The sequence below is a fragment of the Columba livia genome, chromosome Z, assembly GCF_036013475.1.
Source record: "Columba livia isolate bColLiv1 breed racing homer chromosome Z, bColLiv1.pat.W.v2, whole genome shotgun sequence".
Classification (NCBI taxonomy): domain Eukaryota; kingdom Metazoa; phylum Chordata; class Aves; order Columbiformes; family Columbidae; genus Columba; species Columba livia.
The window spans coordinates 40,924,505-40,952,137 of NC_088642.1; the positions used below are offsets into that span (position 1 = coordinate 40,924,505).

Below are 27,633 nucleotides of genomic sequence, written 5' to 3' on the forward strand. Positions count from 1 at the left end.
ATATATTGACTAAAACTATGTAATAAGTGCTATTTGGACAAAATGCGGTATAGAAGCACTGTAACAATTAAATACCAAAAAGTCTCCTAAAATAATCTCTATTATTATTTTCACATATACTTAACATTGCAAAATCAAATATACTTCATCTAAAGTTGTTTTGCATCATACTTTACAAGCTGTGTTACTGTAGCTATGCTGGCTTCCATGAGCAGGGCTTTCTGTGTGTAAAATTAGACTATGCAAACTGTTTCTTAGGTTATTGTTAACTGATACCTAAAAATATATATATTAATATGAAAGAGAGGTGTGTTGCAAATAATTACTTTGATCTGATTAAATAAATAAAATTACTTCTACTTCCTCAAAGTAACTAAGAAGGGTCATGACTACTATTAGATTTGTTTGAGTAAAGGAAATGTAAGTGAAAATATGAGAAGTTAAAGGGAACAGGGAAATAAAATATTAGTCATTTGGGCACTGAACATTAAAAAAAGAAGGAAAAGCAGGAAAGCAGGAAAGCAAGAAGGAAAGCAAGAAGGAAAGCAGAAAAGCAGGAAAGCGGGAAAGCAGGAAGGAAAACAAGAAGGAAAGCAAGAAGGAAAGCAGGAAAGCAGGAAAGCAAGCAAGAAAGAAAGAAAGAAAGACCACAACAAAATAAATAAGGCAGGTTAAGGTAAGCACCAGGAAGAGGAAATGGATGATGCCATAAATGTTGTGCCTGTGAGGACATCTCCTTTCCAGGTGTTGTACATTTCGTCTTTGAAACACAGTTTTTGCTGATAGAAACAAGAGAGAATCATAACAAATAGTGGGAATAAGTGATCTTTGGGCTATGCCCAACTGTTACCCTATTCATGCTATCAGAGCAAAGCAACTGAATGTCTTTTTTGTTTTGAAGAATGCTGTGGAAGTATGCAAGGAGAAAAAATGCTGGCATCTCAGCCGTGAACTTTGATATTTATAAATACCAAAAAGATGTGTCTTCCTTCAGCATTCACACCATAATGGAAGCCTTTGCTATCCTGTCAGTGTAAAACATAGGAAAAAGTGAGAAATTCTTCTTGTTGTACCAACCACAGAAACAAGGGTCCAAAGGAAAACCGTGGTTAGAGATACTAACTAAAATGATGCCATGTGATATCTGAAATAGCAGTTTTTCATCCCTGCTTATTGCAGAGGTAGGAGGCTTTTGATCCCTGCTTATTGCTTTGGGGAATAGTCTTTCAGTGATATGGTCTATTTTTTTTTGTTGTCCTTTGAATATCATACTAACTCTGACAAAGACTACTGTGTCGCTAATCTATGCTTGTTCCTGAATGTATTCTAAGCCACCGTGCAAACTAAAGAATTATTGTTTCTTTTTTTTTTTTGTAACTTTTTGTTTACTTACTACTGTCCATAATTTGTAGTATGATTGAAATTATCTTAAAATATTACTGTATCCACAGATATATTCCAGAAGTTACTAACTTAATCACTACTCATTTTAAGTTTTGAGCATATACATAAAACTAGTTCACCATAAAAAGGAGAGTGACAGTTGGAAGACGTTCCATATTCTAAGAGAATATTTAGGCAAGATAAGGGTTAGCTGTACCTGTTGCTTGAAAAACAGTACCCTAAAATTGTGTCATTGCAGCCCTATATTGATGTCAAGCCCCGTCTCTCTGATATATAGGGTTACTGTTTCAGAGGGCTCATAATAGGTTCAATAACATCATACCTGTAGATTTCCAGGAATTGAATTAATTGATTCATTCCAGGTTGTTATTAATATATTATAGATTGATTTGATTTCAAGATTCAGAGATGGTGGTGTTCCATTTTTGTTCTATTATTTAATTAATTAGGATTTCAAGCTGTATGCACAGAAATACATAGTAAATTGTCAATAGAACACACAAATACATAGCTATCTTTCATTACAGAGTACATCAAAGATTTACAACAATTAGGTGAATTGGTCCATTTGTAAGACAGTAGATCTGACTTTCAAATTCACATTGTTGTTCTCCGTTTATTAATATTTTCACCACATACTCTAATATTTTTGGGTTCCTTTCTCCACCACTTCGCACCTATACTGAACAAATTATTTGCAAAGTGTGCCTTATGTTTTTATGTGAGGTTTTAAATAACTTCCAGATTCATTTGCTTGTCATCTAAAAAAGATGAATATTTGAAGGTTATCTATGCCATGCTATAAGGACTTTTGACAGTTCATAAAACATTGAAATTAAGCTTGGAGTCTTTGGTGCCAAAAGTAAACAACTCTTTTGAGCTTAAATGGATTCATTCATAACTGTTAAAAACATAGAATCATAGAATGTCCTGAGTCAGAAGGGACCTACAAGGATCATCGAGTCCAACTCCTGTCCCTGTGTATGACAACCCCGCACTTGACACCATGTGTCTGAGGCCATTGTCCAGTCTCTTCTTGAACATTGCCAGGCTTGTGGCCATGACACCTCCCTGGGGAGCCTGTTACAGTGCTTCACCACCCTCTGGGTGAAGAAGATTTTCCTAATGTCCAACCTAAACCTCTCCTGGCACATCTTCCTGCCATTCACTTGGGTTTTGTCATTGGTCACCAGAGAGAAGAGATCAGCGCTGACCCTACCTCCTCCCCTTGTGAGGAAGCTGTAGACAGTGATGAGGTCTCTCCTCAGTCTCCTCCAGGCTGAACAAACCTAGCAAGTTTAGCTGCTCCTCATACATTTTCCCCTCCAAACCCTTCACAAACTTTGCAGCCCTCTTCTGGACAATCCCTGGTAGTTTTATACCCTTTTTATCCTGTGGCACCCAGAACTGCACACAGTGCGCCAGGTGAGGCTGCACCAGTGCAGAGCAGAGTGGGACAATCACCTCCCTTGCCCGGCTGGCAATGCTGTGCTGGATGCACCCAGAACACAGGTGGCCTCTTGGCTGCCAGGGCACTGTTGGCTCACATTCAACTTGATGTCAACCAGAAGCCCCGTTCTACAGCCTCTCATTCCCCAGCCTGTATGTACAGCCAGGGTTGCCATGTCCCTGGTGCAAAATCCAGCACTTGTCCTTGTTGAACTTCATGTGGTTTGTGATTGTCCAGTTCTCCAGTTTGTCCAGATCCCTCTGCAGGGCCTCTCTGCCCTCAACAGTATCAACAGCTCCTCCCAATTTTGTGTCATCAGCAAACTTAACTAAGCAATCCCTCAAGTCCTGTGTCCAAGTGATTTATGAAGACATTGAAGAGTGCTGGGCCCAAGATGGATCCCTGTGGAACCCCTCTACTGACTGATCACCAGCCCAACATAACCCCGTTTACTAGAACCCTTTGAGCCCGGCCCATCAGCGAATTGCTCACCCACTGCACTGTGTGTTTATCCAGCTGTATGCTGGACATGTGGTCCAGGAGGATGCTGTGAGAGACAGTATAAAAGGCTTTATTGAAATCCAAAACCATCACATCGACAGGCTTCCCTTGGTCAACTAGGTGGGTAACCTTGTTGTAGAATGAAAGTAAGTTGGTCAGGCAAGACTTTCCCCTCATGAACCTGTGCTGGCTGGGACCAATGGCTGTGTTGTCACTCAGACTCTCCTCCAACAGAAGAAAATATGCTAAGTAAACTGTCTCTTTCTGTATGCATTTTCTGTATGTATGTGGGTTACAAAATTATAGGATGAGCCATCTGATATTTATTTATCATGTTTTCCACAACCTTAAGACACTTGAGTGAGATCTTCCCACTTCTCCTCTCCTGAATTAAAACACTGAGTGATAAATATTTAGTATGAGGATTCACAGTCAGAACTTCCCTCTGGAGTGAAACACCTAAATCATGTCTTAACAACATCTATCCTCATTTAGTGTGTGAAAGAATGGGAGAAGCAAAATGCTACTTGAATATAGCACCCACTCCTCCCATTCCAATTTCAAACTGGTATTGGCTGCTTAAAATTCACATTTCAGCTGTTTCCAATAAATATGACCTTTTCAGAAAAAAAAGAAAAAAAAAAGCTCTCGTGTTTTGTAGCAGAATGAGCAAATTAAGAGCTTGACATTTTGTGAAAAATGCTGGGCCTGTATCAATTTACACAGAACTTTGAAGTGCAAACTGTACCTGGACATGCTTTCAACTTCCACATGTACACAAACAAGAAAGATGTGTGTGATTCAAAGGTGACTCCTTTTTAAACACACAGAAAGATTTTTAAATATGGAATTCATCACTGTTATGCAGAGCAGTGGAAGAACTTTGCTTGAATTGTTTCTTCCACAGGGAGAGTTCAACTGTCCTGCTTTGGGGAACTTGAGAGAATTATAATGAAACATTTCAGTGAAAATATATGCAAAGCTTGTCTTCTTCAAATCCTTCTGCATCTGTTTTGACTCTTTTAAACACATGAGCAGTTCCAGGGAAATGGATGGAACATAAAACTAAATAAATTATTGTGCCTGGTAATCACCTCAGTGTGATCACTTACTATCAAAGTATTCGCAGGAATATTTTTCACTGAGGTTTCTTTGAAACTGCTTCAACCACTTCCTTGGCAAAAAACAGTGTTATTGCTGTCTGCAAGTGCTTATCAGACAAGCATCTCACATAATAACTTATGGTGGCTTTCAAAACTAGATTTCAGATCCAACCTTTCATTATTTACAAAGTACTGTTCTTCCACTGAGACTTTCATCATGATGATGAACTCCACAAAGCATCATTCCATCACTGAATTACTAATCTGTCATAACTCGTTGTGTATAGGTTTTTCTTTACTTTTCTAAACAGAAATGTTTAAACCCAATGACTTCAAATTTAATGAATTATTAGAAATTACTTTTCCTAGGTCTATTAGCTGTTTCCTCAGTTAAATTATATATTAGGCAAAACCAAACAAAACCCCCCAAAAGTGATTCCTAAATTAAAAATGAAATCAAAAAGGAAAAATTTGGCACATGGATAGACTTTACAACCATGATGGACTGCAGTCTGAAATGTGCTGTAAGATTCAAATCAATCTAGATGTTGGTTCTTCCTTCATAATTGTGGCCTTTGCAATTACACAGAATACCATGCATATCAAAACAGAAACCGTATTAGTGCTTTTCAGCAGCACAAATAAGAAGATACAAGGCAAACGACAAAAAACAAGCAAAATTTCTCAGTGACAGTGCTAGATCTGTATTAATCCCATATAAAGCCTTGACATGAACTTGTGTGTTGTATAGGTCCTATGCTGATCCTCTGCAAAGAGGTGATCTTTTTATTCAGTTAGACCTCTGCTTATCATCCACTGAAATCTTATTAAACAAATAAATAACTGAACAAACAATTTATTTTTGCCTTCTGTGATGGAAAAGGGCTGTAGTCTAATCCTAATTCTGTATATGAGTACACATATTTCTGTTTGCTACGCCTGACAGTGAGTAATAAAACTTCAGAGCAAAAAAACTTGGATGCTGTTAACCAATGGTCCGGTCTCCCAATCTGTTCCAGGGTTCTGGGTGTTAAATATGTCATCTTTGCAGTGCTGATCTGCACAGTATAGTGGAAGAGTTTTCAAATCTTTCCAATATGCATGAGTTATATTTAGTATCAGCAATAATATTTTTAGCCCTCCAACCTAACCAAGACATTTATAGCAAGACATTTAAAGCCTAATCTCTTTTTTTTTTTTTTTTCTTCCTTGACTGCTGTAGCCTCTCTACTGACCAAGTCTTACAAGTACTATTTTGGATAGCTGTCATTTCAACAAAACTTGCGAAACTTTTACAATACAAAAGCATCACATTGTATATACATCATGGTTATCCGAACACTCGAAAATATGATTTCACAAATCACAGGGAAAACATTTTGAAAATGTTTGGGGAAAAAAAAAAAAAAAAAAAATCAGTGATAAGATTTACTTAAAGAAATTAGTGGTCTTGATCTTGATACCCACAGCAGCATGCAGACAGACAAAAGATTTCTCATAGAAATTGCAAAAGTCTAGGATTCACACTATTTTAAGTGTTTTTAGCAGACAGCTGAGGAATTATCAACAGAATCTTGCTAACTACCTAAAAGAGCCATTGATGACTTAGCCACCTGGAAAGATACTGTACTTTTAGGACAGGAGGGTGTAGTTTTCTGGTGGTAACAGAAGAGAGAAGAAAGCATCCTCAAAATCTCAAAATCTTCAGCCAGAGTTGCCAGATGTGTAAAGATGAAAGAAGATAAAACCTCTTGTCTAGGACTCTGTTCTACCAGGGAGCCATTCCCTATTTTACTGTGTGATTAGAACACTTTACTGCCAAAATATATTAGACTTATTTAGGACACGGGGTGTGTCATATTTCTGTGAAAGCACCCATGCCATCAAACTACGTATGAAACATTCCATCTGCTGGGCTTTTTGAATTTTGTTCTTGTATTTAGTAGAATAAAGCTGATTCATGACTCTTCGTTAAATGAAGCCTTTAAAAAATATGTATTTAGATAGTATAATAAAGCATCAATGAGAAGTTCTAAAAGAACAGTGTTCTCAAGTTCATGAAAAACTGAGAAGATTCCACTACAATTCCATTCTAAATGCAGTTTATCTTCCAAATGTTGTTGTAAATTGTAATAGTCACACAATTTAATTTATCATGTTACTGTAACTTAATAGTTGAGGAAGCACTATCAAAATTACAATCAAACTTCCGAAATACAGCTGGTACAAAGGACTGAAATTTTTACATCAGCTATTATATTAAGTAATGCACAGTACTAGCATCATGAATATGACTAGTAGCAGCAGAAAGTGATCACTTCGACCTTCATGTTAAAAACCATGATGGACAGGTACCTGTTAAGTAACCTCTGTTCTTCTGCACTAGTTAGAAATACATTCTGACCATAATAACATCTAATTATTAAAAGGTCATACAGTTTAAATTCTCCACAGACATTTAGCTAACAAAAATGACTAGAAAAGTGTGTGAACGATGTCTTGCATTTCATCATAGCTTTTCTTTTATGTCCTATTAGATTTCCAATGCTGCAGATCAAGCTCATGCACATAAAGTGGTGAATAGTACTCAGGGAAATATGACTCCCTGGAAAGGATTCATTACCGGACTAGCTCATTTGTCTGGAAAGTTTTGTGACATCAAAATATGAAAATACATGGGGTTTAGATAACTGGAAGCATTACTGGATTAATGACTTGTGGCAGAGGGCTTAACACAAATTAAAACTTAAATACGAGAAGAAATTGTGTTACATAGACTTTTTCTGTATTTAGTTAGTAAATCAATCCCTTATGGGGTCTGTCTGAGATACTTTTCATGTTTGAGGTACTCTGCTGTCAGGAGAAATTGCACCTGATCCCGCAGACAGGCCCTATCTGTGCATATGAAGGTACAGTCATAGAATAGTTTGGGTTGGAAGGGACCTTTAAAGATCACCTTGTGCAACCCACCCTGCCATGGACAGGGACATATTTCAGATCAGGTTGCTCCATCTGCATCTGACCTTGAAAATTCCCAATGGTGCGGCATCCCGAGCTTCTCTGGGAAACCCATTTCAGTGTCTCACTGCACCCATTGTAAAAAAATATCTTCCTTACATCCAAACTAAATCTAACCTCTCTTCGTTTAAACCCATTGTTCCTTGTCCTGTCACTACAGGGCTTAGTAAAAAGTCTGGCTTTATCTTTCTTTTAAGCCCCCTTTATACATTGAAAGGCTGCAATAAGGTCTGCCTGGAGCCTCCTCCAGGCTGAACAATCGCAACTCTCTCAGCCTTTCTTCACAGCAGAAGTCTTCCAGATCTCCGATCATATTTGTGGCCCTCCTCTGGACCAATTCCAACAGGTACATATCTTTCTTTTACTCGGGATCCCAAAGCTGGATGCAGTGACCTCATGAAAGCAGAGTAGAGGGGGAGAATCACCTCCCTCGACCTGCTGGCCGCACTTCTTATACAGCCCAGGGTACGATTGGCTTTCTGGTATGCAAGCACGTGTTGCTGTCTTATGTCCAGTTTTCTATCCACCCGTATTTCCAAGTTCTTCTCTGCAGGGAGGCTCTAAATCCAGTCCTCAAGCCTGTATTGATATTGGGGGTTTCCCTGACCCAGCTGCAGGACGTTTCATTTGGCCTTGTTGAACTTTATGAGATTCACATGGGCCCACTTCTCAAGGTTGTCAAGGTCACTCTGGATGGCATCCCATTCCTTCAAGGGAATCAACTGCACCACTCAGCTTGGTGTCATTTGCAGACTTGTTAAGGGTGCAGTCTAGTCCAACTGTTTATGTCATTGATGAAAATATTCAATAGCATTTTCCCTAGTACAGCCCCTTGAGGGACACTACTTGTTACTGGTTTCCACTTGGACATGGAACCATTGACCGTAACTCCTTGGCATGGTCATCCAGACAGTTCCATCTAACAGTCCATCCATCAAGCCCATATCTTTTCAATTCAGAGCTAAGAATATTGTGGGGGACTATATCAGAAGTCTTACAGAAGTTTACAGAGATGACATCCATAGGTCTCTCCTTGTCTCAGAAGGTGGTCCACAACAGTCAACAGCAGGAAATTGTTAATTGGCTTGATAAAAACCTGAGGAGCAAGATCTGACTGCAGCCCTCTCTATCTCAAGATTAGCCACCACTTTTACCTCAGAGGACATCTAGCACCTAAAGTCCTAAACTCCCTTCTGAAGTCAGTTGTTTATGTCTGGCCTTTCTCCGAAAACACTTCTAGTAGAAACAGGCACACTTTTTTATCCAATATTTCACCTTCGCCATTTCTTTTTTGCATAGGGGAATTTAAACCCACAGGTTCCTCTCTATCCCCCACTCCCACTCTCCTCTGCTTTCTGCACCTGAATACAACAGAGGCTCTTAATGTGTGATGGGTTTGAAAACCACCTTGGTGACATGCACTGAAGTCTGGAGTTGTGTCAGGTTCCAATTTTGCACAGAACATTGAGCAGGCTAGAGACGAGGAGACCTCCTAGCTTCTTTTTTTATGCATTTTCTGAATGAGGAAAGAGACAGTGAGTTTCACTACCTGATAAAACAAGGATTTAGTCATTAATCATCAAGTGGACAAGAAGACTTGTCACTCTTGAGAATGAGGACAAGTAAAGCATTCCTAAGTCCTCTTTTGGTGTCAAGAAACTTCCCTCCAGGTGTTATGCAATGACACTGGAAACAGCTGAAATAGCATGTTTGAACCTCTCTCCATCCTGTTACTTCAGCTCTCTATTATAGGCCTCCTAGTTGCATTTTCCCATCCCCCAACTGAGCTGATTTAACATACCCAATGAGAGGGGTAAGTCTGAGCAGTGCATCAGAACCGCAGACCCCATGTCAGAGCTCTTGTGATGCCTTATCTGGGGGGACTGCCACCTCGAGTGGGTGGGATTTCTGAAAAGATGTTGGTAAACCATTCAATGTGTATCTGCAACTACATCTGCAATGTATCACTCTTTAATAGTGTTCTGCTATTCAGGCAGCTGACTGCCTTATATATTTTCTTTCTATTTCCAAAGCCTGTTATCTTTTGGAGAAGCAGACACTCTCAATCAGCATTGCTGTGAAAAATCTTGGGGGAAGCACAAGAAACAGATAATTTTTTTAAGTGCAGCCAAAAAAAAAATATCACAAAGCCTGCTTTTTCTGAGCCCTCTGTCCTGGCTGAGGGACCTATATTTGAAGCACTTTGTGAGATCTGTACAAAAACAAAGGTTGGGATAACTAAAGGTTATGTACATCAATTCTATTTAGTTGACTTCTTGCATAGTTCACATTTCTGTTAAGTTGGTTAATTAACAGATCTTTCAAATCACTGTTGCACTGCATTCTCGGGAGCTAGCCAAGTTTTGGTTCCCAATCCTTATAAGGCAGGAAGAGCCCTCTTGGACACTATCTTTTGCTTCAGAAAGAAGTAACCATGCAGGATCTAATTGAGATAGTGTAGATATTCTATTAGTGTTATAATATTTTTCCCTCAAGGAGATTGTCATGGACGCACCCCAAAACAACTCCAAGCAAATGTAAGCTTAAACCAACTTTAATTCAGAACCAAAACCAAATGACAAACCAAAACCAAACAACAGAAACCAACACAAACGGTGAGGGTAATCTGAAATCAATCAGCAACTTTTAATAAACTGCAGGTTCAATATAACAGTTAGGTATATTATTACCATATGACCACACAAAAATGGTGATCCACAGCATGCACATATTCACCGAAGAGAGAAACCTCCTTCAGTCAAGGGTACCAAGAATCCATTGTCCAGGGCAGAGGGGGCAGGGTGAAGGGTTCAGTCAAGGATATATCCAGAGATACAGTCACCAAGGAGAAGGTGAGGGCTCTTAGTCATGGAAATTCGTCTTAGGAGGTGTCCCTGATTTAAGGGGAAGTCTTCATTCACAGTCTCACTGCTTTGAGGAGACCTCTCCAAAGGGGTCTTTGTCAGGTGGCCCATTTTATAGCATGGTTGGATCTGTTCTGTGGTCATTATGAGCATGGTCCAGAAGCTTTTCTGGGCTTGGGACACCTCGCTGGCTGAGGACCCTGTCTGTTGACCTAGCCAGGGGGAGGTGTGATTGGAGGGACCAAGCCCCGGGTTGGGGGGACCTAAGGTCGACATCAACTGAGGTGTGTACATTGGGACAGCCACAGTGGGGCACAATAGGTGCTTAAAGAGCCATCAGCTATTGAAAGTTCTGGGTCTTATCTGGGTGAGTGCAACTGCCACAGAGATGACCTGTCTAACCCATGAGATTAGGCTGACGCTATGTTTCTTTACACCAGGAAAGCCTAATACATACAACCTTTTGAACATTTCTGTAAGTCTATATCATACATATCCACAGCTTGCAATGCCTGTTACTGTTGTAAGATTTTGAATTTAGGCCTCTAAGGTCATGCTCACCTTCACAAATGGAGTGCATTTGTAGGGAAGAAAAAAAAAGACAATTGAGACTCCACTGTCCATAGTACATGCATTTCAGAAGTTTACCTCAGACTAGCTCCACTCTGGTTCCAAGGACTAAATAACCATCAGTGTTGGAGCCCTACAGATGCATTCTCAGAAGGCATCTTCTGTCTTCTTTGCATCTTGTCATTCAGTAATGTGAACTAAAACATACTAAATGGGGACAGTTATGAGTTTGTTTCAAAAGTGCACTCCTGTTAACAGCAAGATTACACAGAGTAATTGAAGTTTCTAAAACAAACCATTAAGAGTTTGTAGTCATCCTCTCCCAGTAATTTGATTTTCTAAAAGGCGACACCGAACACTTGTCTAAACACTGTCATTCGTTATTTACATGACATCACTGAGATATGCCACACACATAGTCTCTTGACTAGTCCAAGTTAAAAGATACTAAAACTAACAAAACAGTCTTTGCACCTTAAAGGAAAATATTTTTGTTTGTCATAAAAGCATCAATGAAATCACATTGCTTTTTGAAGTTTTAATTTTAAGATCTTTTAATTTTGTATATATGTAACATAATTCTGATAGGTAAAATAGTTTGCATAGGAAATATCTTTGTAGTAAGTATTTCATGCCACTAAAATGTATAGATACTTTTTTTTACTTCTTTTTTGTTGTTGTTCTTAAAGGAGGTAATATGTCAAATTCTATGCACTGTGTAAAATGCCACACAAAACCAGCTGGCAATATTCCTTGCTCTTACTTCTGTCATAAGGATCAGATCCCTGCTTTCTCTCAGGAATCTTCTAGCTGCAACTGCTATGATGTTCTCTACATGAATGACGAATACTTAATCCTCTGTAGAACAAGGTTCAAAACATGACCAGGTTGGAAAGCACCAGGTCCTACCCTGACAATATTTTGTTACCAAAACAACTCAAGCCCTGACCCCTTGGCTTTATCCAAGGAGGGTGTCTCAGAGAACCAGCTTTCGTGCCTGATGTGTGTGACCATGGGTTGAGGAATGCTATAGCTAAGACCCAGGACTGGAGGAGGAGATGTGCGTGATCTGTGGCTGCAGTATCAGTGATACAATAAGCCCCACTAGTACTGCTCAGGTGCTTGCCAGTACTGTCACTGATGATATTAGTTGAAGAGAAGAATCAGCAGAAGTGAACTGCTGTGATTTATAGGTGTTTATGTATCACAGGATATAGATCCTATTTTTGGTTTGCACCCAAGAAAATATCATTTGAACGAGTATTCAGTGTCTATATGTATTAAATAAAAAAAGCTGCAAAATTTCCACACCCCTTATCTGCCAATGCTGCTTAAAAGTCATTAGCCTTTGCTGTTGTTTAGACTTTCCCTTTAATTAGTTTTCCCACTACATTCTCTTTAATTACTCCAAGCAAGATAAAATGAGAAAAGTTTAATACACTCCACTTGTGCAATGATCTGAGTAATTTGTGGAAGGTACAGTATGATTAAGATAGGTTCGTTGCTGATATACAATTTTCCATTAGATTACTGTTCACGTATTGCTATGTCTAATTCAGAGTCCTATTGTATTTTGTAGATATTTCTTTGAGGTGTGCTACAAAAGCCCTCAGATATTGAAAAAGCAGGTATGAAAAATTCTGAAAAATTTATTCTATTCAAAACAGGGAAACCAACTGGTTTGTTGTGTTGTGTTTGTGTGTGTGTTGGTTTGGTTTTTTTTAGAGAGGGATGTTTAATAATTTGTCATCTTAATATATATTTCTAATAATACTTAAACTCTTCTTTTGGACATGTATAGGCAGCAGATTCTAACTTGTTACATATCATTGCTTTTTGGTGCAAGGAGTAGAAAGGTTACTGAAATAAATTATATTTTAATGAAGCCCATCACCATAAGAATTGCTATATTATCCTTTATACTAATATGTTGCTTCAGAGCCTTCATGAAAGGTTACAAATAAAACATTGACAATTAATTTTAATATTAATTAATTAGTTATTATTAATTTTCTTATTTTCCTTTATATTTGATGGAGTAATTTGTTCTTTATTTACTATATCATACAGAGAAAACAGAAACCCCTGTTTCAGATGTAACATAGTTTTGACGGTGTTGATTCAAACACAAAAACTGGAACTATTTATTTGAAGCAAATATAAAAACCAAAACCAAACTGAAATAACATTTTAGCAATCACAGTGTCAGTATGTGTGAGGGATGATCCACCTGATAATTTATATAAGTTTTCATGCTTAACTAACACAAATCAAGCACATAATTATATCTGAACATATATTCCTATTCTAATGCAGTAAAATATGGGTACAGTTGTAGAATTACACAACCTGAACTGACACCTGATAGGTTGAAGTCTTTGAAAGTTTAGCCCTTAATAAGAAACTTACACATTTTATATTCCCAGGAAAAAGTAAGGACCTCATTCTTTTCAACATAATGATTTTCTTCTTTTCATGTATCAGCAATTATTCCATTCTTTTGTTTCTTACTATAAGGTAAAAAAAAATTACTTCAACCTGAACTAGCGCTTATGGATCATTAAAACTGGAGTTGGTTTTTAACTGCTCTTGGCTTTTAACAAGATATTCAAGTGTGTGCTTTAAACACAGCCATAGCTTCATTAAACATTCTAGGATTTCGTCATGCTTTAGCAATGAAAAAAGACCTGGTTCCAGGTTTCTTGCTATTTCCAGCAAATATCCTCCTTCTCTCCTTCACAGTGACCCTGTCCTTTCTGGGACAGCGTACCATAAGAAAAGAAGAGCAAAGCTGCTTCTGCTCAGGTAGGCCATCTAAGACACTGGCAGCTACTGGATCTGTATAGAAAAGGTAGAAATAGGCAAGTACAGACAGTTCCTCATTTCTACTATGGTCTTCTGTTCTCATGATTATCCCATATCAATGGATTTTTGCTCTCTGTATTTGTTAAGTGCATATTTTTTTCAGGCACAATATCCTGTGGCAAAATGTCTGGCAATCAGTTTTCACTTTATGCTAGGTAGAAAATGCCTTCCTTTCAGGTCTGATGTCTTACTTTAGGAGGTTATGGTAAGTGGTAAACAACACTTGTAAGTTTGCATCACATTTATGACTTTATAGACATTGATTGAAAGGGATGTTTCTGTAAGGAACTCTCAAGAATGGTTACTTTATTCTGAGTATAATGCTAAGTAATATTGCATTCTGTCCATTTTTTTAAATTTTCCAAAAAGTAGATTCCAAACAAAACTTGTTTTGAAACAATCAAAGGAGCTCTGAAAACTGAGAGCTCTACTAGTCTCCCAGGACTTCCCATCTTCTGGCTGTATGGCAGAGAGATGGGAATACTAAAGTTTCTACTTCGGAGAAATGCGGATCTTTGATTTTGCCACACTACACCACCTATCTGATGAAGTGATCACAGTTTGAGCTCCTTCACAAATCCCAGAGAAATTATTACATTCCAAAATGAATTAATCTAAGTTCCTACAGGAGCAGCTATACAAACCTGAGTACCCAAAATACACCTGGATATTTTTGCATGCAAAGTGGATGCAAAGCTGTTCAAAACCACTTTCTCTTGCTTGTGGGTAAACCAACAACATGGTAGAGACACACAAGAAGAAAAAATCTTGAGCTGCATTGTCCTCTAATACCATGCAGCTAAGTTAAAGACCATCTGATCTTGCAAAGAAATGGCTGTGTGAAAGCCAACGAGCAAACTGGACTGAAACCATACAGCAAAAAAGCATCAGAGGAAGGCAGGTTGAACCACCTTGGAAAATGTCACCTTTGATTCTTTTTAAGGGTGTTCCCCCAAGAACTGGATAAAGCTGTAAAATCTAACATTGTAGACTCATAAAGACATGATGATATTTATGTCTAAAAAACATAACCAAAAATGGAGCCAAGGCTGAGTTCCCATTGAGTTTTAGAACCACCATAAGCAGAGTCCAGCAACCACAAAAATAACCTAAAAAAGGAAAAAAAAAAACAATGCTTATACATGACCCTTATCTCTCACCCTCTCAAATAAACAGCTTCAGCACTTCCAGTTTCTTATTCATATGAAAGCCTCTGTGAGCATCTAAAAGATATGTATCTGATAGAGGTTTGAGGTTTTTTATCATGTGGAAACTATAACTTGCCTAAAAGAAAAAACAATACATATTAAAAGATCTGCAGGCAGTAAGTTAGACTAGAACTGCATCTAGAAATTTTCCAGTGTCTGGCAGTTAACAAAGGATTTTTTGAAACAGGTACACACTTCAGTGCATTGTTAGTTGCAACTAGTATTTCACCTTTAGTCTTGTTCCAATATTATTATGGTCTTCTAAAGGAATGAGAGATTAGTAAGGTGTTCATCTTTCATAAATCCTGATTGTATCAAATATGTAGTATTTCTTGCTGACCTGATGAGAAATCCAATCCTTGGTCTTTTCCTCTCATGCCTTCAGCTTGTGAGAAGTGCTTTGTTGAAACCTCAATGAGCTTCTTGGATTCAATTTTAACAGGCAATTCAATAACTAATTCCTTTCTTGAAAAGCTGATGTAGTCCAGTCCCTACAAGATTTTTTCTGTCTGTAAGGAATGAAGCTAAATCAAGCAGAATACAACTTCTTCTTTAGATATCTCTTTTTTCATGGTTCAGCAGGAAAACAAGGTTTCTGTCTGGTAGTTTCATATGTGGGATATTTATCCAGGGTAAATGGAGATTTTTTTGTTGGAATCAAAACTTTTTAGGAAACCATTGTAGTCAAATGCTTCAAGAAGTCAGCAGTTTAGGATTTTAATATGTGCTTAATCTAAGCTTGTTTTTATTTTCATAAAAGTAGCGTTCAGTGCTTTGCAATGTAATGTTCAGGGACAGATACCTAGAATAATCCTTTTGATTAACTTGGCAGAATTTCCTTCCTATTACCATTAATATTTTGCTGTTAGTAGCTTTATTTCTCTGAATAAGTGCATCTTTTAATAGCCCAGACACTTAAAGAAAGATTACTTTGGAGCAGAATAAAGATGTTTACTCTCATACAGCTAGAGGTCTCAGTTTTGCAAACTGTATAAGGCACATACAAGACAACCAAGTGATCAGGCCCAGTCAGCTTATCAGGTCCTGTTTGACCTGATCTCCTTCTACAAGAAGGTGACTCGCTTAGTAGATGAGGGAAAGGCTGTGGATTTTGTGTACTTAGACATCAGTAAGGTCTTTGATACTCTATCCCACAACATCTCCTGGAGAAGCTGGCAGCTCATGGCCTGGATGGCCATGAACAGTGAACGGAGTCAAATCCTGTTGGTGGCCAGTCATGAGTGGTGTTCCCCAGGGTTCAGTATTGGGGCCAGTTCTGTTTAACATCTTTATCAATGATCTGGATGAGGGGATTGAGTGCACCCTCAGTAAGTTTGCAGATGACACCAAATCAGGTGGGAGTGTTGGTTTGCTGGATGGTAGGAAGTTCGTACAGAGGGATCTGGACCAGCTGGATCGTTGGGCTGAGGCCAATTGTATAAGGTCTAACAAGACCAAGTGCCGGGTCCTGCATTTGGGTCACAACAACCCCATGCAGCGCTACAGGCTCAGGGAAGAGTGGTTGGAAAGCTGCCTGGTAAAGGGGGATCTGGAGGTGGTGGTTGACAGCTGGCTGAACACGAGCCAGCAGTGTGCCCAGGTGGAGAAAAAGGCCAAGAGCATCCTGGCTTGTATCAGGAATAGTGTGGCCAGCAGGACTAGGGAACTGATTATCCCCCTGTACTCAGCACTGGGGAGACCCCACCTTGAATACTGTGTTCAGTTTTGGGCACCTCATTATAGGAAAGACATTGAGGTACTAGAAGGAGTTCAGAGAAGGGTGACAAAGCTGGTGAGGGGCCTGGAGCACAAGTCATGTGAGGAACAGTTAAGGGAACTGGGCCTGTTTAGCCTGGAAGTAGCAAGTGATAGGACAAGAGAAAATGGCCTGAATTTGCACCAGGGGAGGTTTAGATTGCATATTATGAAAAAACTATTCACGTAAAGGGTTGTGAAGCGGTGGAACTGGCTACCCAGAGAAGTGGTGGAGTCACCATACCTGGAGGCATTTAAAAGGTGATGAGGTTCTTAGGGACATGGTTTAGCGCTAGAGTTAGGTTATGGTTGGATTTGATGATCCTGAGGGTCTCTTCAAACCAAAATGATTCTATAATTCTATGATTATGTATCAAATGGTTAGGAGAGGATGGAAATTGACTCCAAGAGTTTAGAAACTTCCATTTCTCTGTGTAATCTTGCTCTTAGCAGGAGAAAATTGAATAATTCAGATTCTCCTCTAACTCTCTTTGGAAACTTCCTTTTTCTGTCATCCTATTACTAAATTATGTTTATTATATCAATAACAATTTATAGAAATGACACTGCGTATTAGCAAACAATATATGCCCTTTGCTAATTAATACATCCATTAAAATAGGGGGGGTCATTCTATAATCAGAAATCTAAGTAAGAAAATATTGTGTTAATTGTTCATAAAGTAAAATGTCAATGCTCTCAAAAATAATTAAATATTTAATGCAAAAATAACTGTAAAACCCATTTAATTATGCTATTCTCCTTTTAAATTCCCTGTGCTGGCTTTCTCTTGGCTTTTTAGTCAAGTTAATGTTTTGTGTTTCCACCTAGAAGCAGCCCATTATCCAAATAGACAGGAAACCTGTTATAATTTGCATTTATCAAAGCGATTTTGCTTTTGAATTTGGCATTTACTAAAAAACTTGCCTTTATGCAAAACAATTCTTACCAGCTCTGCTTCTGTGACTGCTCATTTTTTTTGAAGCTTGAACAACTGTCGGTAATAGATTTTAACAACTTCCTTTAATTGTTTCTAGCAAAGACAAAACAAAATAAACCTCTTTCCCCCAAATTCCTAGAAAAAATTGTAAGTACAACATAGCACACAATTTTTACAGCAGTTGTGAAGAACAGACTTCAATCATATTTTTACTTGAAGAAATGTGTGGCTAGTTTCCTTTTCTTCAGTCACTTGTACAGTGGAAGTGCTGTAACTTAATGTAATGTAATTAATTTGGCTTTTAAATTCCAAGTCAGGAGCGATCCATTTAATCCATGCAAACTGACTTTTGGATTGCGCCTCTGTTATACAAAGCTGGACAACTGCAATGTATCCTTCACTTGACAACTTAGATTAAGCTAGAAACTTTAGTAGATTTTTTATTTTCACAATAAAGTTAGAAGTGATGGAAGGTGTGAAATGATTCTGTCTTGTTTCAGAACTAGACCAAAGAGCCAAGTTCAGAGGATGAATCTAGGAAATTAAGATTTAAGCAATTTATAAACCAATCCATAAGTAAAAATCTTGCTCTCAAGAGAAATGGGTTGAATCATATCTTTTAAAGTTACAATTTATTCATACTTCTCTGCAGTAAAACTTAGATATTGTCAACAATAAAAATCACATTATACTAGACAACATAAAAGTTATATAGCGTAGGAATGTATCCAGAGCAAGTAAAGTGAAAATCATTGGCTGGTAAATTCCATGACTACTTAGACTTATGCAACTATAAACCTAGCAGTAGTTATCTGGAAAATTATTAAAGGAAAACATTTTAATATTATCTTGCAGAAATGAACAAACAAACAAACACACATCCACCTTCATGTTACTGTCTGTCTATTCATACTCATTATATGACAGTAGAAATAGCATATGTCCTAGGAGTTCAGCCTAGGTTTTTGGTTCTGGTTTTGTTGTTGTTCTGGTTAGGTTTTTAGTAACACATTAATAAAATAAGGCAGACAAACACAATGAATGCATTAATTTCAGTATAGTCTAAATTAGCAGAAGGAGAACCAACATATTGAATAGTTGCATGCAAAAAAAGTTGGGAAGTAAAGAAGTAAAAGAGATGTGGTTTTAGACTTAAGCACTGCTGTGGAGGCTTCATTATACTTCCACTTCTGACTTATGTTGCGACTATCTAGAAAATGAGCTCTACTGAGCTTTAGGAGCAAAGGGCCATAGCATCACAGGACAGATACTTAAGGTTGGAAGAGGCCTCAGGACATCTCTAGCCCAGCCCCTCACTACAGCAGGGTCTGCTCTGAGGGCAGCATTGGACCGGAGGAGTAAGAACAAATACTTGCTTTCTCCAAGTAGGGCCAATTCCTCTCAAACTGGTGCTCTGTGAGGATACTAGCTCATGGTGGCAAGCTTTTGATAGCCGATGTTGGGAGGAAACATCCAAAGAGTACAAGGTGTTGACTCCTACACTCTACCCATTGCCTTATTTATATGGTATTAGGACTTTCAATGGTACTTAGTCTGTGCTTCAAAATAAGCAGTACCAGGTACTATTCAAATTCTGAAACTCAGCAAGCTATTCTGTCACGATGTTAAAATGTCCACAGTCAGTTTTAGGGGACCAAAAGCTCTCTCCTAGAAAATTCTTGGATCCCACTTAGGAGTTAGAAATTACTCAAAACTGATTCCAATAGACAGCTTGCTATCCTGTTCAGGAAATAAAATATGTTTAAGTGTAAGATTGCAGGCTCTGTAGTGCTGGAGTGCCAGAAAGCAGCTCAGGTTGTGTTTGTTATCCAGGTTTGCAAAGGAAAGTTAGTCTCCTGAATCACCACCGTGAATCTGAAACACTGAAGTGTGAGCAAAGGCTTGCATTTTTATCAGGGCTTGTTTTTCTCCTTTTGTCCTTTAACGGATCTGCTAGATCTGACTAATTTTTCTTCCTTTTTCCTTTCTAACTTTTATGTTGGATAAGCTGGTCCCCATGAAAACGAAGATGAAAATCTTTATCATTTTCCAGCAATCTATTATATATATGTTTTACTAGAATTTCTTCTACTATCAGTTCCTTCAATACTGCTTTTTTTTTCTCATAAGCATATGCCCAAAGCTGAAGTAGGAGATAGTTAAAGCATGTAAGAAACACTCATCACCAGCTGCAGTAAAGATAATGCATTACTTCAGTTACTAATAATATTGTTAAAATGTTCTGAAGCATCAAGCCAATAACCAGTGGTTAAATGGTCCCAGACAGACTAAATGGACTCAATACAGTTAAAGGCAGTATATCTAGACTGCTGGTAGGACATAATTTCCACTTCTGGTATCCACATTTCCAGATGAAGTAGAAATACCAGTAAGAGCTAAAACAAACAAAAAAACAAACAAACAAACAAACAAAAACGCACAAAAAAACCCCTCAAGAATTGGAAACATAATGTAGGCTATTAAAGCTCAGTCTACTCAGTTTCTGTAAAAAAGGATTTAGAGGTAACTTGATAAGTATGTCAGACACTGAAAAGACCATCAATTTCCTGGAGCCTTTCAGTCTTTCAGAGAAAGTCATAGTAAGATTAAGAGGATGTAAAATGAAATTAGTCAAAATGAACCAGGAAATCAACTGCCATTTCCTAGAAGTGCCAGCTGGCACTCAAAAAATGCATCAGGAGAGTGACAGAACCTCCATCACTTACTGCATTAGAAGGAAATGAGATATCTACATAAGAAGTTAGAACCATAGGAAAAATACACAGCTTCAAAGGAAAAAGGAAGAAAATCAGCCCGGCAGTAAAATGAACACTGAATGCTGGATGTGGTCTGTAGTCAGTGTGAGTGTGCAGACAGGCAGTTTCAGCTACTGAGTGTTTCTTGTTATCCTATTGCTACTTTCCATAATGAATATATTTTTAGCTACTACATGTATTTTTTATAAATGGGTGTTTTTGGAGACAGTGCCATCCTAACACTAGTCAGATTAAACCCCACCATTCCTGAAATTAACAACAGGCACTGAAATTGGGATTTGAAGGCAGCCACTCTGAGACTTGATTCCTTTGATTGCAGTGATCTCCATTTCCTACTGTACCATCAAAACTGAATCACTTCAAAGAGATAAGCCTTGCTCTGTAAATGTTGTTCCACTTCCTACCTCAGCTTCTCAGGGAAAAAATCTCTTAAGGGAGAAGAGTCCCCAGAAAGTCTGCTTTAGAGGGTTAGGAATCATGAGTGCTGGTCAGTTTCTAAGAACTGGCTTTTAAAAGCACAGGAGCCAGCATTTTCATAGTCTGAAAGCTCAGGCACATGGGGCAGAAGGCCAGCTTCACTAAACAGGGAACTCCTTTTGGAACTCAGGTTAAAAAATAAATTGTACAATCTCTGGAAAGACAGCTCAGGCTTCACAGGAGGATTACAGAGCCATGGTTTACATATGCAGGGTAAAGACATGGATGGCCAAAGCTGAACTACAGTTGAAACTGGCTAGTGTTGTATCAGACAACAAGAGCTTTTTAAAGTACTTTAATAGCAAAAGGAGGTCTAAAGAATACACTGGACCAATACTTGTTTAAGATGGCCACCTGAGAAACATTCAACACTTTTTTTGCCTCAGTCTTTTAGCAATTCTGATAGACATTGGGCTGCCTGGTCCTCTGAGTTGGAGGACCACAACTTCGGGAACCATGACTTTGGATTTGTGGGCACTCAAACAGTAAAAGATCAATTGTATCACAGAATGTTAGGAATTGGAAGGAACCTCGAAAGGTCATCTAGTCCCACCCTCCCACTGGAGCAGGAACACCTGTATGAGGTTACACAGGAAGGCACCCAGGAGGGTTTTGAATGTCTCCAGAGAAGCAGACTCCACAACCTCCCTGGGCAGCCTATTCCAGTGTTCTGTTACCCTCACTGTGAAGAAGTTTCCTCTTCTTCCTCCTCCTCTTCTTCCTCCTCCTCTTCTTCTTCTTCTTCTCCTTCTTCTTCTTCTTTTTCCTCCTCCTCCTTTAAGTGGAACCTCCCGTGTTCCAGTTTGCACCCATTGCCCCTTGTCTTATCACTGGTTGTCACCAAGAAGAGCCTGGCTCCATCCTCATGACACTCACCCTTTACATATTTATAAACATTAATGAGGTCACCCCTCAGTCTCCTCCAAGCTAAAGAGAGCCAGCTCTCTTAGTCTTTCCTCATAAGGGAGATGCTCCACTCCCTTAATCATCGATTCTGTGATTCTGTGTCAACTGAATGTTCATAAACCCATGGGGCCTGGTGAGATTCATCCCAGAGTACTGAAGGATCTAATGGATGGTGCAGCAGGACACCTCTCAGGCACCTACTAAAGATCTTGGGAGCCTGGGGAGGCCACCACTGACAGGAAGCTAGCCAACATTACTCCAGTTTACAAGGAGGGCATGAGGGAAGACCCAGGAAAGTACAGACATGTTAGACTAACCTCAGCACCTGGAAAAAATTATGGACAAGATCATATCAGGTGCTACTGAAAGGCATTTAAAGCACAATTAAATTGTCAGGCACAAATGACATGGGTCTATGAGGGGAAAGTCTTGTTTAGCTAATCTTAGTCTTCTAGGATTAGGTCACCCATCTAGTGGAGGAAGGGAAAGTGGTGGATGTTGGTTTTCTGGATTTTAGTGTGGCTTTTGATACTGCTCTTCTGGACAAGTTCTACAGCCATGAGATGAGCAGGTACACAGTGTATGGCATGATGAACTGGCTGAACAGCAGGGCTCAAAGAGTTGTAGTGAATGGTGCTACATCTGGCTGGCAGCCAGCCACCACTGCTTGTTTTCAGGGCTCAGTTCTAGGGCCAATTGTGTTTGATATTTTTATCTGTCATCTGAAGGGAGGAGTTGAATGTACCATGAGTAAGTTTGCTGATGATACTAAATTTGGAAGTGCGGTTGGCTCTCTCAAGGGATGAGACCTTACAGGCCCATCTAGATAGACTGAAACATTAGGCAACCATCAATGGCATGAACTTTCACAAGAACAAATGCCAGACTCTGCACCTGGGACAGAGTAATGCTGAACATAAGGAAAAATTGGGAGAGGAGTGACTGAAGAGCAGCCCTGCAGAAAGGGAGCTGGGGGTCCTGGTTGACAGCAGGATCAATATGAGTCAGCAGTGGGACCCCTGGCAGCCCAGAGAGCAAATCTCTGCATCCTGGGGTGCATCAAACACAGCATAACCAGCTGGTCAAAAGAGGACATTATCCTGCTGTATTTAGTGGTGGTGTGGCCTCACTTTGAGTGTTGTGTGCAGTTCTGGGCTCCAAAGTTTGTCTGTCTTTAAAAAACAATGTTAAGGTCCTTGAATGCATCCAGAGGAGGGCAGTCTTGCTGGTGGAAGGTCCGGAAAGCATGTCCTGTGAGGACTGACTGAGAACTCTGAGTTTGTCTGGTTTGGAGAAAAGAGGGCTGATGGGAAACCTCATTGCTCTCTGCAGCTTCCCATGGAGGGGAAGTGGAGAAGGAGGTGCTGATCTCTTCTTCCTGGTATCCAGTGACAGAATGCCTGGGAATCATTCAAAGCTGCACCAGTGGAGGCTTAGACTGGACATTAGGAAGCATTCCTTTACCAACAGGGACCTTTATCAACAGGAACACACTTCCTAGAGAGGTGGTCAGTGCCTCATACCTGTCAGAGTTTAAGAGGCATTTGGACAATGAATTATTAAAATGTCTAAAATCTATTTCTGTTTCTTAAGAACCTTCAGTACTGAATATTAATTGCGTTGGAAGTATGGATCTAAAAAAAAATCACATTTATACAGATTTTTACCACGCACAAACCCTAAAAAATGCTGGGACCAAGTAGTCTAACAACTTCACAGGAATAAAACTTTCTTCAAATGCCTGCATACCTATTGTGTTTACAAAAGTCAGCATGACAGTCGTGTACAATGTTTTCCCAATTTCTGCATCAGAAGCTTCATACATAGTGACAGTGTGTGCAGTTTTATAGGAACATGCACTGCTAGTTGGCCAAAGAAAAAAGGAATTCCATATTCAGTTAAACTTATACATTCTGGTTTCCAGTGTAAGACTCCTGCACATTGTATTCAGTTTAATAGGCTAAGTTTGTAGTTTTCCCTCCTCTCTAAGGTCTGTCTTCTCTGTTTGACTATCTTTTTTCCTTAAAAAAAATGTATTGGAAGATAATATCTTTGAGAACTCTTGCTATCATATCTAGACGAAATGGGCCAGCATTTTTCATTATTAGGAGAGGCTAGCAGAAAGGCTTTTGTATTTTTATGCAGATAATGTGGTCATGAAGTTTGTTTTCTTAGAAAGCCAGACTAAACGCACAACTTACCTACAATAATATTTCTTTTAAAAGACAGTGCAATCAAGCTGAGAGACAAAGAAAAAGAAAGATGGTATTTTTGCACAGTTTATAATGCTTCATTCTGCTATAAATGCTGACATTATTCAGCTTTACATTTATTGTCATTGAAATGTAAGAGGACTGAAAAATTTGCAATTTACACCCAATTAAGAACATTTAGGAATAGGATTCTATCAAGAACAAAACCAGTCTTCAAAGTCTGTCAAGTTCCACAAAATGTTTGCAATGTGTATGTGTATTTATTCATTGTTATGTATTGTATTATTTCCAAACCATATTTTGGAATACCCCTTTTCCTGGTAATGTAGATACAAAGGCATAATATTCTCTGTCATGCTGAGATATTAGTCCTTCAGATTTTTGTTATAACCCTTATTTTGAATGTTAACCAATTAGAAGCTCACACTCAGAACCAAAATACAATTTCAAGTGTTCAAGGAAGTTTAAAATATATAATATAACAATAAAAATAAATTAAATATTCTTCCAAGGAGGCAAGAATGGCTATTATCTGCAAGGTTCAAATTTATGGATGGTCTTGTCATTTCCTCGTATGTTTCTTATTCTGTCCTATTGAACCTTCCTCATATTAGATGTTCTGAAATGAACAGAAAGTAGAGTGTGAATCTGGGAGATTATAGGTATTTTTCAATTTTTATTAATCACCAAACAAGTAGATAAAGCTTTTACTGAATTTGAAACACGAGTGACATGTCTCCTGAATAATACTACAGAAATAGTGTCAGAAGGACACTGGGCAGGATATGAGAAAGCTCTTTGTTACCTACTGTATATGAAATGAAGTGCTCATTTGTTTCCTTTAAGAGAAACAGAAAAGATTGCAAATGTATGTTGCTCATGTAGTCTTAATTCCTGATGCATATTCATACACAAAGCTACTGAATCAAAGCCTAAAGTGTATGTCAGTAATTACTAAGAGAATGCTTATACCTGCATAATTTAATTATCTAGAAGAGTTTGAACTTTTACATGCCCTCTAATCTACTTCCTTATATGAGTTTTCTTTTCTTATTAAATTGCAGTGTTCGTTAATGTGGATTTTTGATAAATTCTACAGTCCTGTTTACCTCAAACTGCTCACAGAACTGCCCTTTTCCAAGACACACAATCTAAGAAAGCACTTTTTTCATTGTTAAAAGCAGCTACAGACTGAAAAGAATGCTGGGAAACTCAGAATCTTTATTAATACAGTAATATTTTTCATACATGTTCAAATTTGAACGTGTGCTCACATAAAGAAGCATCATCACCCTTACCAACGTAACTAACCACAGTGGTGAAGACGAAAGTCTCACAGACCAATGTTTGCTATGTGATACACAGCAGGTTATTAAACATACACCCCGAAGTAAGCGAAGTATGACATGCAGCTCCATTAGATGTAACAAATAGAAGTCATTATAAAAGGAGATTTACAGAATCTATTACTGTTTCCTACTGAAAATAAACACTAAATGAAGTCCTAAAGGACAGATAAGTCATGGAATACTAAAAAAGACTACTTACACAGCACTTTGTTCCCTAGGGGTCCAGTTTAAGGCAAGCCAAGCTGAGGACAACAAAGAGCAGATATAAAAAGTGTTTAAACCTTGGGGAAGTATGAAAGGCCATTGTATGAAGGGATAACTCATAATCTGAGCAGCTGCTTTACAAAAACAACAAGGAAAAAGAAATAAATAGAAAATAATAAAAAATTAATGACACATTATTTTGTTCATCCTGAAAGCACTAGTAAAAGGGGTACCACTTAGTGAAACAAGCGCAATTCAGCAAAAAAAAAAAAATGTGACTTATTTTTGACAAACTGCTTGCAGAAATTGCCAAAAATCTCTCTATTTGTTCTACACTGTAAGCTTGGTGCAGGTATTGCCAGTTAGTCCTTGTCATTGCTTTTGATATCACAAGTATCTGCCCGTGGAAATGACAGACGTGGTGGTCAAAGAGTAAATGCAATGTACTGCACAAAGATTTTGGAATCTGCATGTCACCTACACGGTCAGCAATGTTCATTTCTAAGAACAAAAAGATTTTGAAAGGTGAGGTTGTACAGGTTTCTGGGTAAATCGGAAAGAAAATAAAAGCTGAAGAAAAATGTCCAAAGGGAAAATATTCCTGTCTCACCTCTTCATTTCTATCAGATGTTTCAGATTTACAGAGAGCACTGACAATAATTGAAACTCTTGTGAGGTAGAAGTATATAATGAATAATATAAGTATTTCATACCTGACCTCCATCCCAAAGTACCTGATAATATTTTATATATTTTGGATCTAAGCCTACAAGACTTAGTGCTGCTGACTCAATTTCTATTTTACTGGTGTTCCACTCAAGCACAAAAATCTGCCTGCAAACTTACAGGTAGAACTGACCTTGTGAAATTGGGCTGCTACACAGATCTGTACTTTCTCATGCAAAAGAATATGAAACTCTTGCCAGACATCTTCTGAGGCTTAACTCTCCTGGCTGGAAACCTTCCCGTTCCAAGGTGTTCACCACGGCCCTAGTTGGTTGTCATTATCCCCTCATCTCTTCCTGGAGGGTATTCAGGTAAACATTCATATTTCTGTCTGGGTTAGTTTAACATCCATCCATGCATCCATCCATCCATCCATCCATCCTCCTCTCGCCCCACCGAAGTATAAAACAAACTACTTTATATGAAGTGACTACTACTCTGAGTCAGAGGGACATAAGAAACAGGTAAGCAGAAATAATACCACATCTCTTTGCGAACTGAATATTTGCCCATCTCTACTATACAAACAGTCTGCAACAGGTTTGAACAGGACTTCAGTTATCTGCACTATCCTAAAATTAGTTTACGCCACAGTCTTTTCCTCTTGGTTGAGAAGCTGGCATCCAGAACAGCTGATTTAACAAAACTTTGTAGCAATGTATGCTATTGAAATGTTAAGCATCTGAGGGCTGAGGAAAGCTTATACTTACAATTTTGGCAATCAGCCACCCTTTCAAACTGATCGAAGTTTACTCCTTTGCAGTAAAACACTAATGATTTTTAAACTATGAAATTATATCTATGTCTTAGCTTACTGTTCCAATTCTTCACTACATCAGCATCAGTTGCTGCTTTTGATGTGAAACTTTGTGATTTCGGTGGTGGTGGTGGTGATTTGTTGTGTCTTTTCAGGTTTGTGTGTGGGATTTTTGTTTTTCCATTGTTGTTTTTTGGGGGCTTTGTTTGTGGGGTTTTTTTTTGGTTGTTTGTTTGTTTGTTTTGTGGTTTTGTTTTTGTTTTTCATTCAGCTGGTCTCATCCTGGAGTAGAAACCAGAGCTTATTAGAGAACATTCCAGGACATTACAGAGGTAAGCATACAGTCATTTCTACAATCCCCAAGGTTTTACAATTGGGAAAGAAAGTAATCTACTGCTGTCTGACACTTCTTCTGGTCCCTTTACCAATAGTTTGTGTCCTGCCACCTTCCTTTCTGCTACCTGAGTAACAATTAACTTTGGGCACATTTTTGAGTAGCCAATATACAAGCACAGTCACAGAATCAAATATTTTCAAGAACAGTGA

The 27,633-nt window shown here is 38.5% G+C and overlaps 2 protein-coding genes across 12 annotated transcripts in view; one reads left to right on the plus strand and one right to left on the minus strand.

Annotated features, from left to right (window-relative positions):
* ST8SIA4 (ST8 alpha-N-acetyl-neuraminide alpha-2,8-sialyltransferase 4) overlaps positions 1–27,633 on the plus strand; it is a 127,568-nt gene that overhangs the window by 80,039 nt on the left and 19,896 nt on the right. For 2 of the 7 annotated variants that reach the window (XM_065045486.1, XM_065045492.1), the window contains one exon: positions 25,116–25,253. In XM_065045486.1, the coding sequence (XP_064901558.1) occupies positions 25,116–25,138 (23 nt within the window). In that variant the 3' untranslated portion in view covers positions 25,139–25,253. Of the gene's footprint in view, positions 1–12,489; positions 12,539–13,652; positions 27,420–27,633 lie in introns of those variants that run through there. The other 5 variants (XM_065045491.1, XM_065045488.1, XM_065045485.1 and 2 more) reach the window with 4 other exon arrangements.
* The window catches only part of FAM174A (family with sequence similarity 174 member A), a 95,864-nt gene that overhangs the window by 10,541 nt on the left and 57,690 nt on the right, over positions 1–27,633 (minus strand). Inside the window, exon 3 of one of the 5 annotated variants that reach the window (XM_065045504.1) lies at positions 25,600–25,642. The exons of 2 other annotated variants lie outside the window; for them this stretch is intronic. In XM_065045504.1, the coding sequence (XP_064901576.1) occupies positions 25,615–25,642 (28 nt within the window). In that variant the 3' untranslated portion in view covers positions 25,600–25,614. Of the gene's footprint in view, positions 1–416; positions 14,885–25,252; positions 25,643–27,633 lie in introns of those variants that run through there. 2 more of the 5 variants (XM_065045498.1, XM_065045503.1) reach the window with 2 other exon arrangements.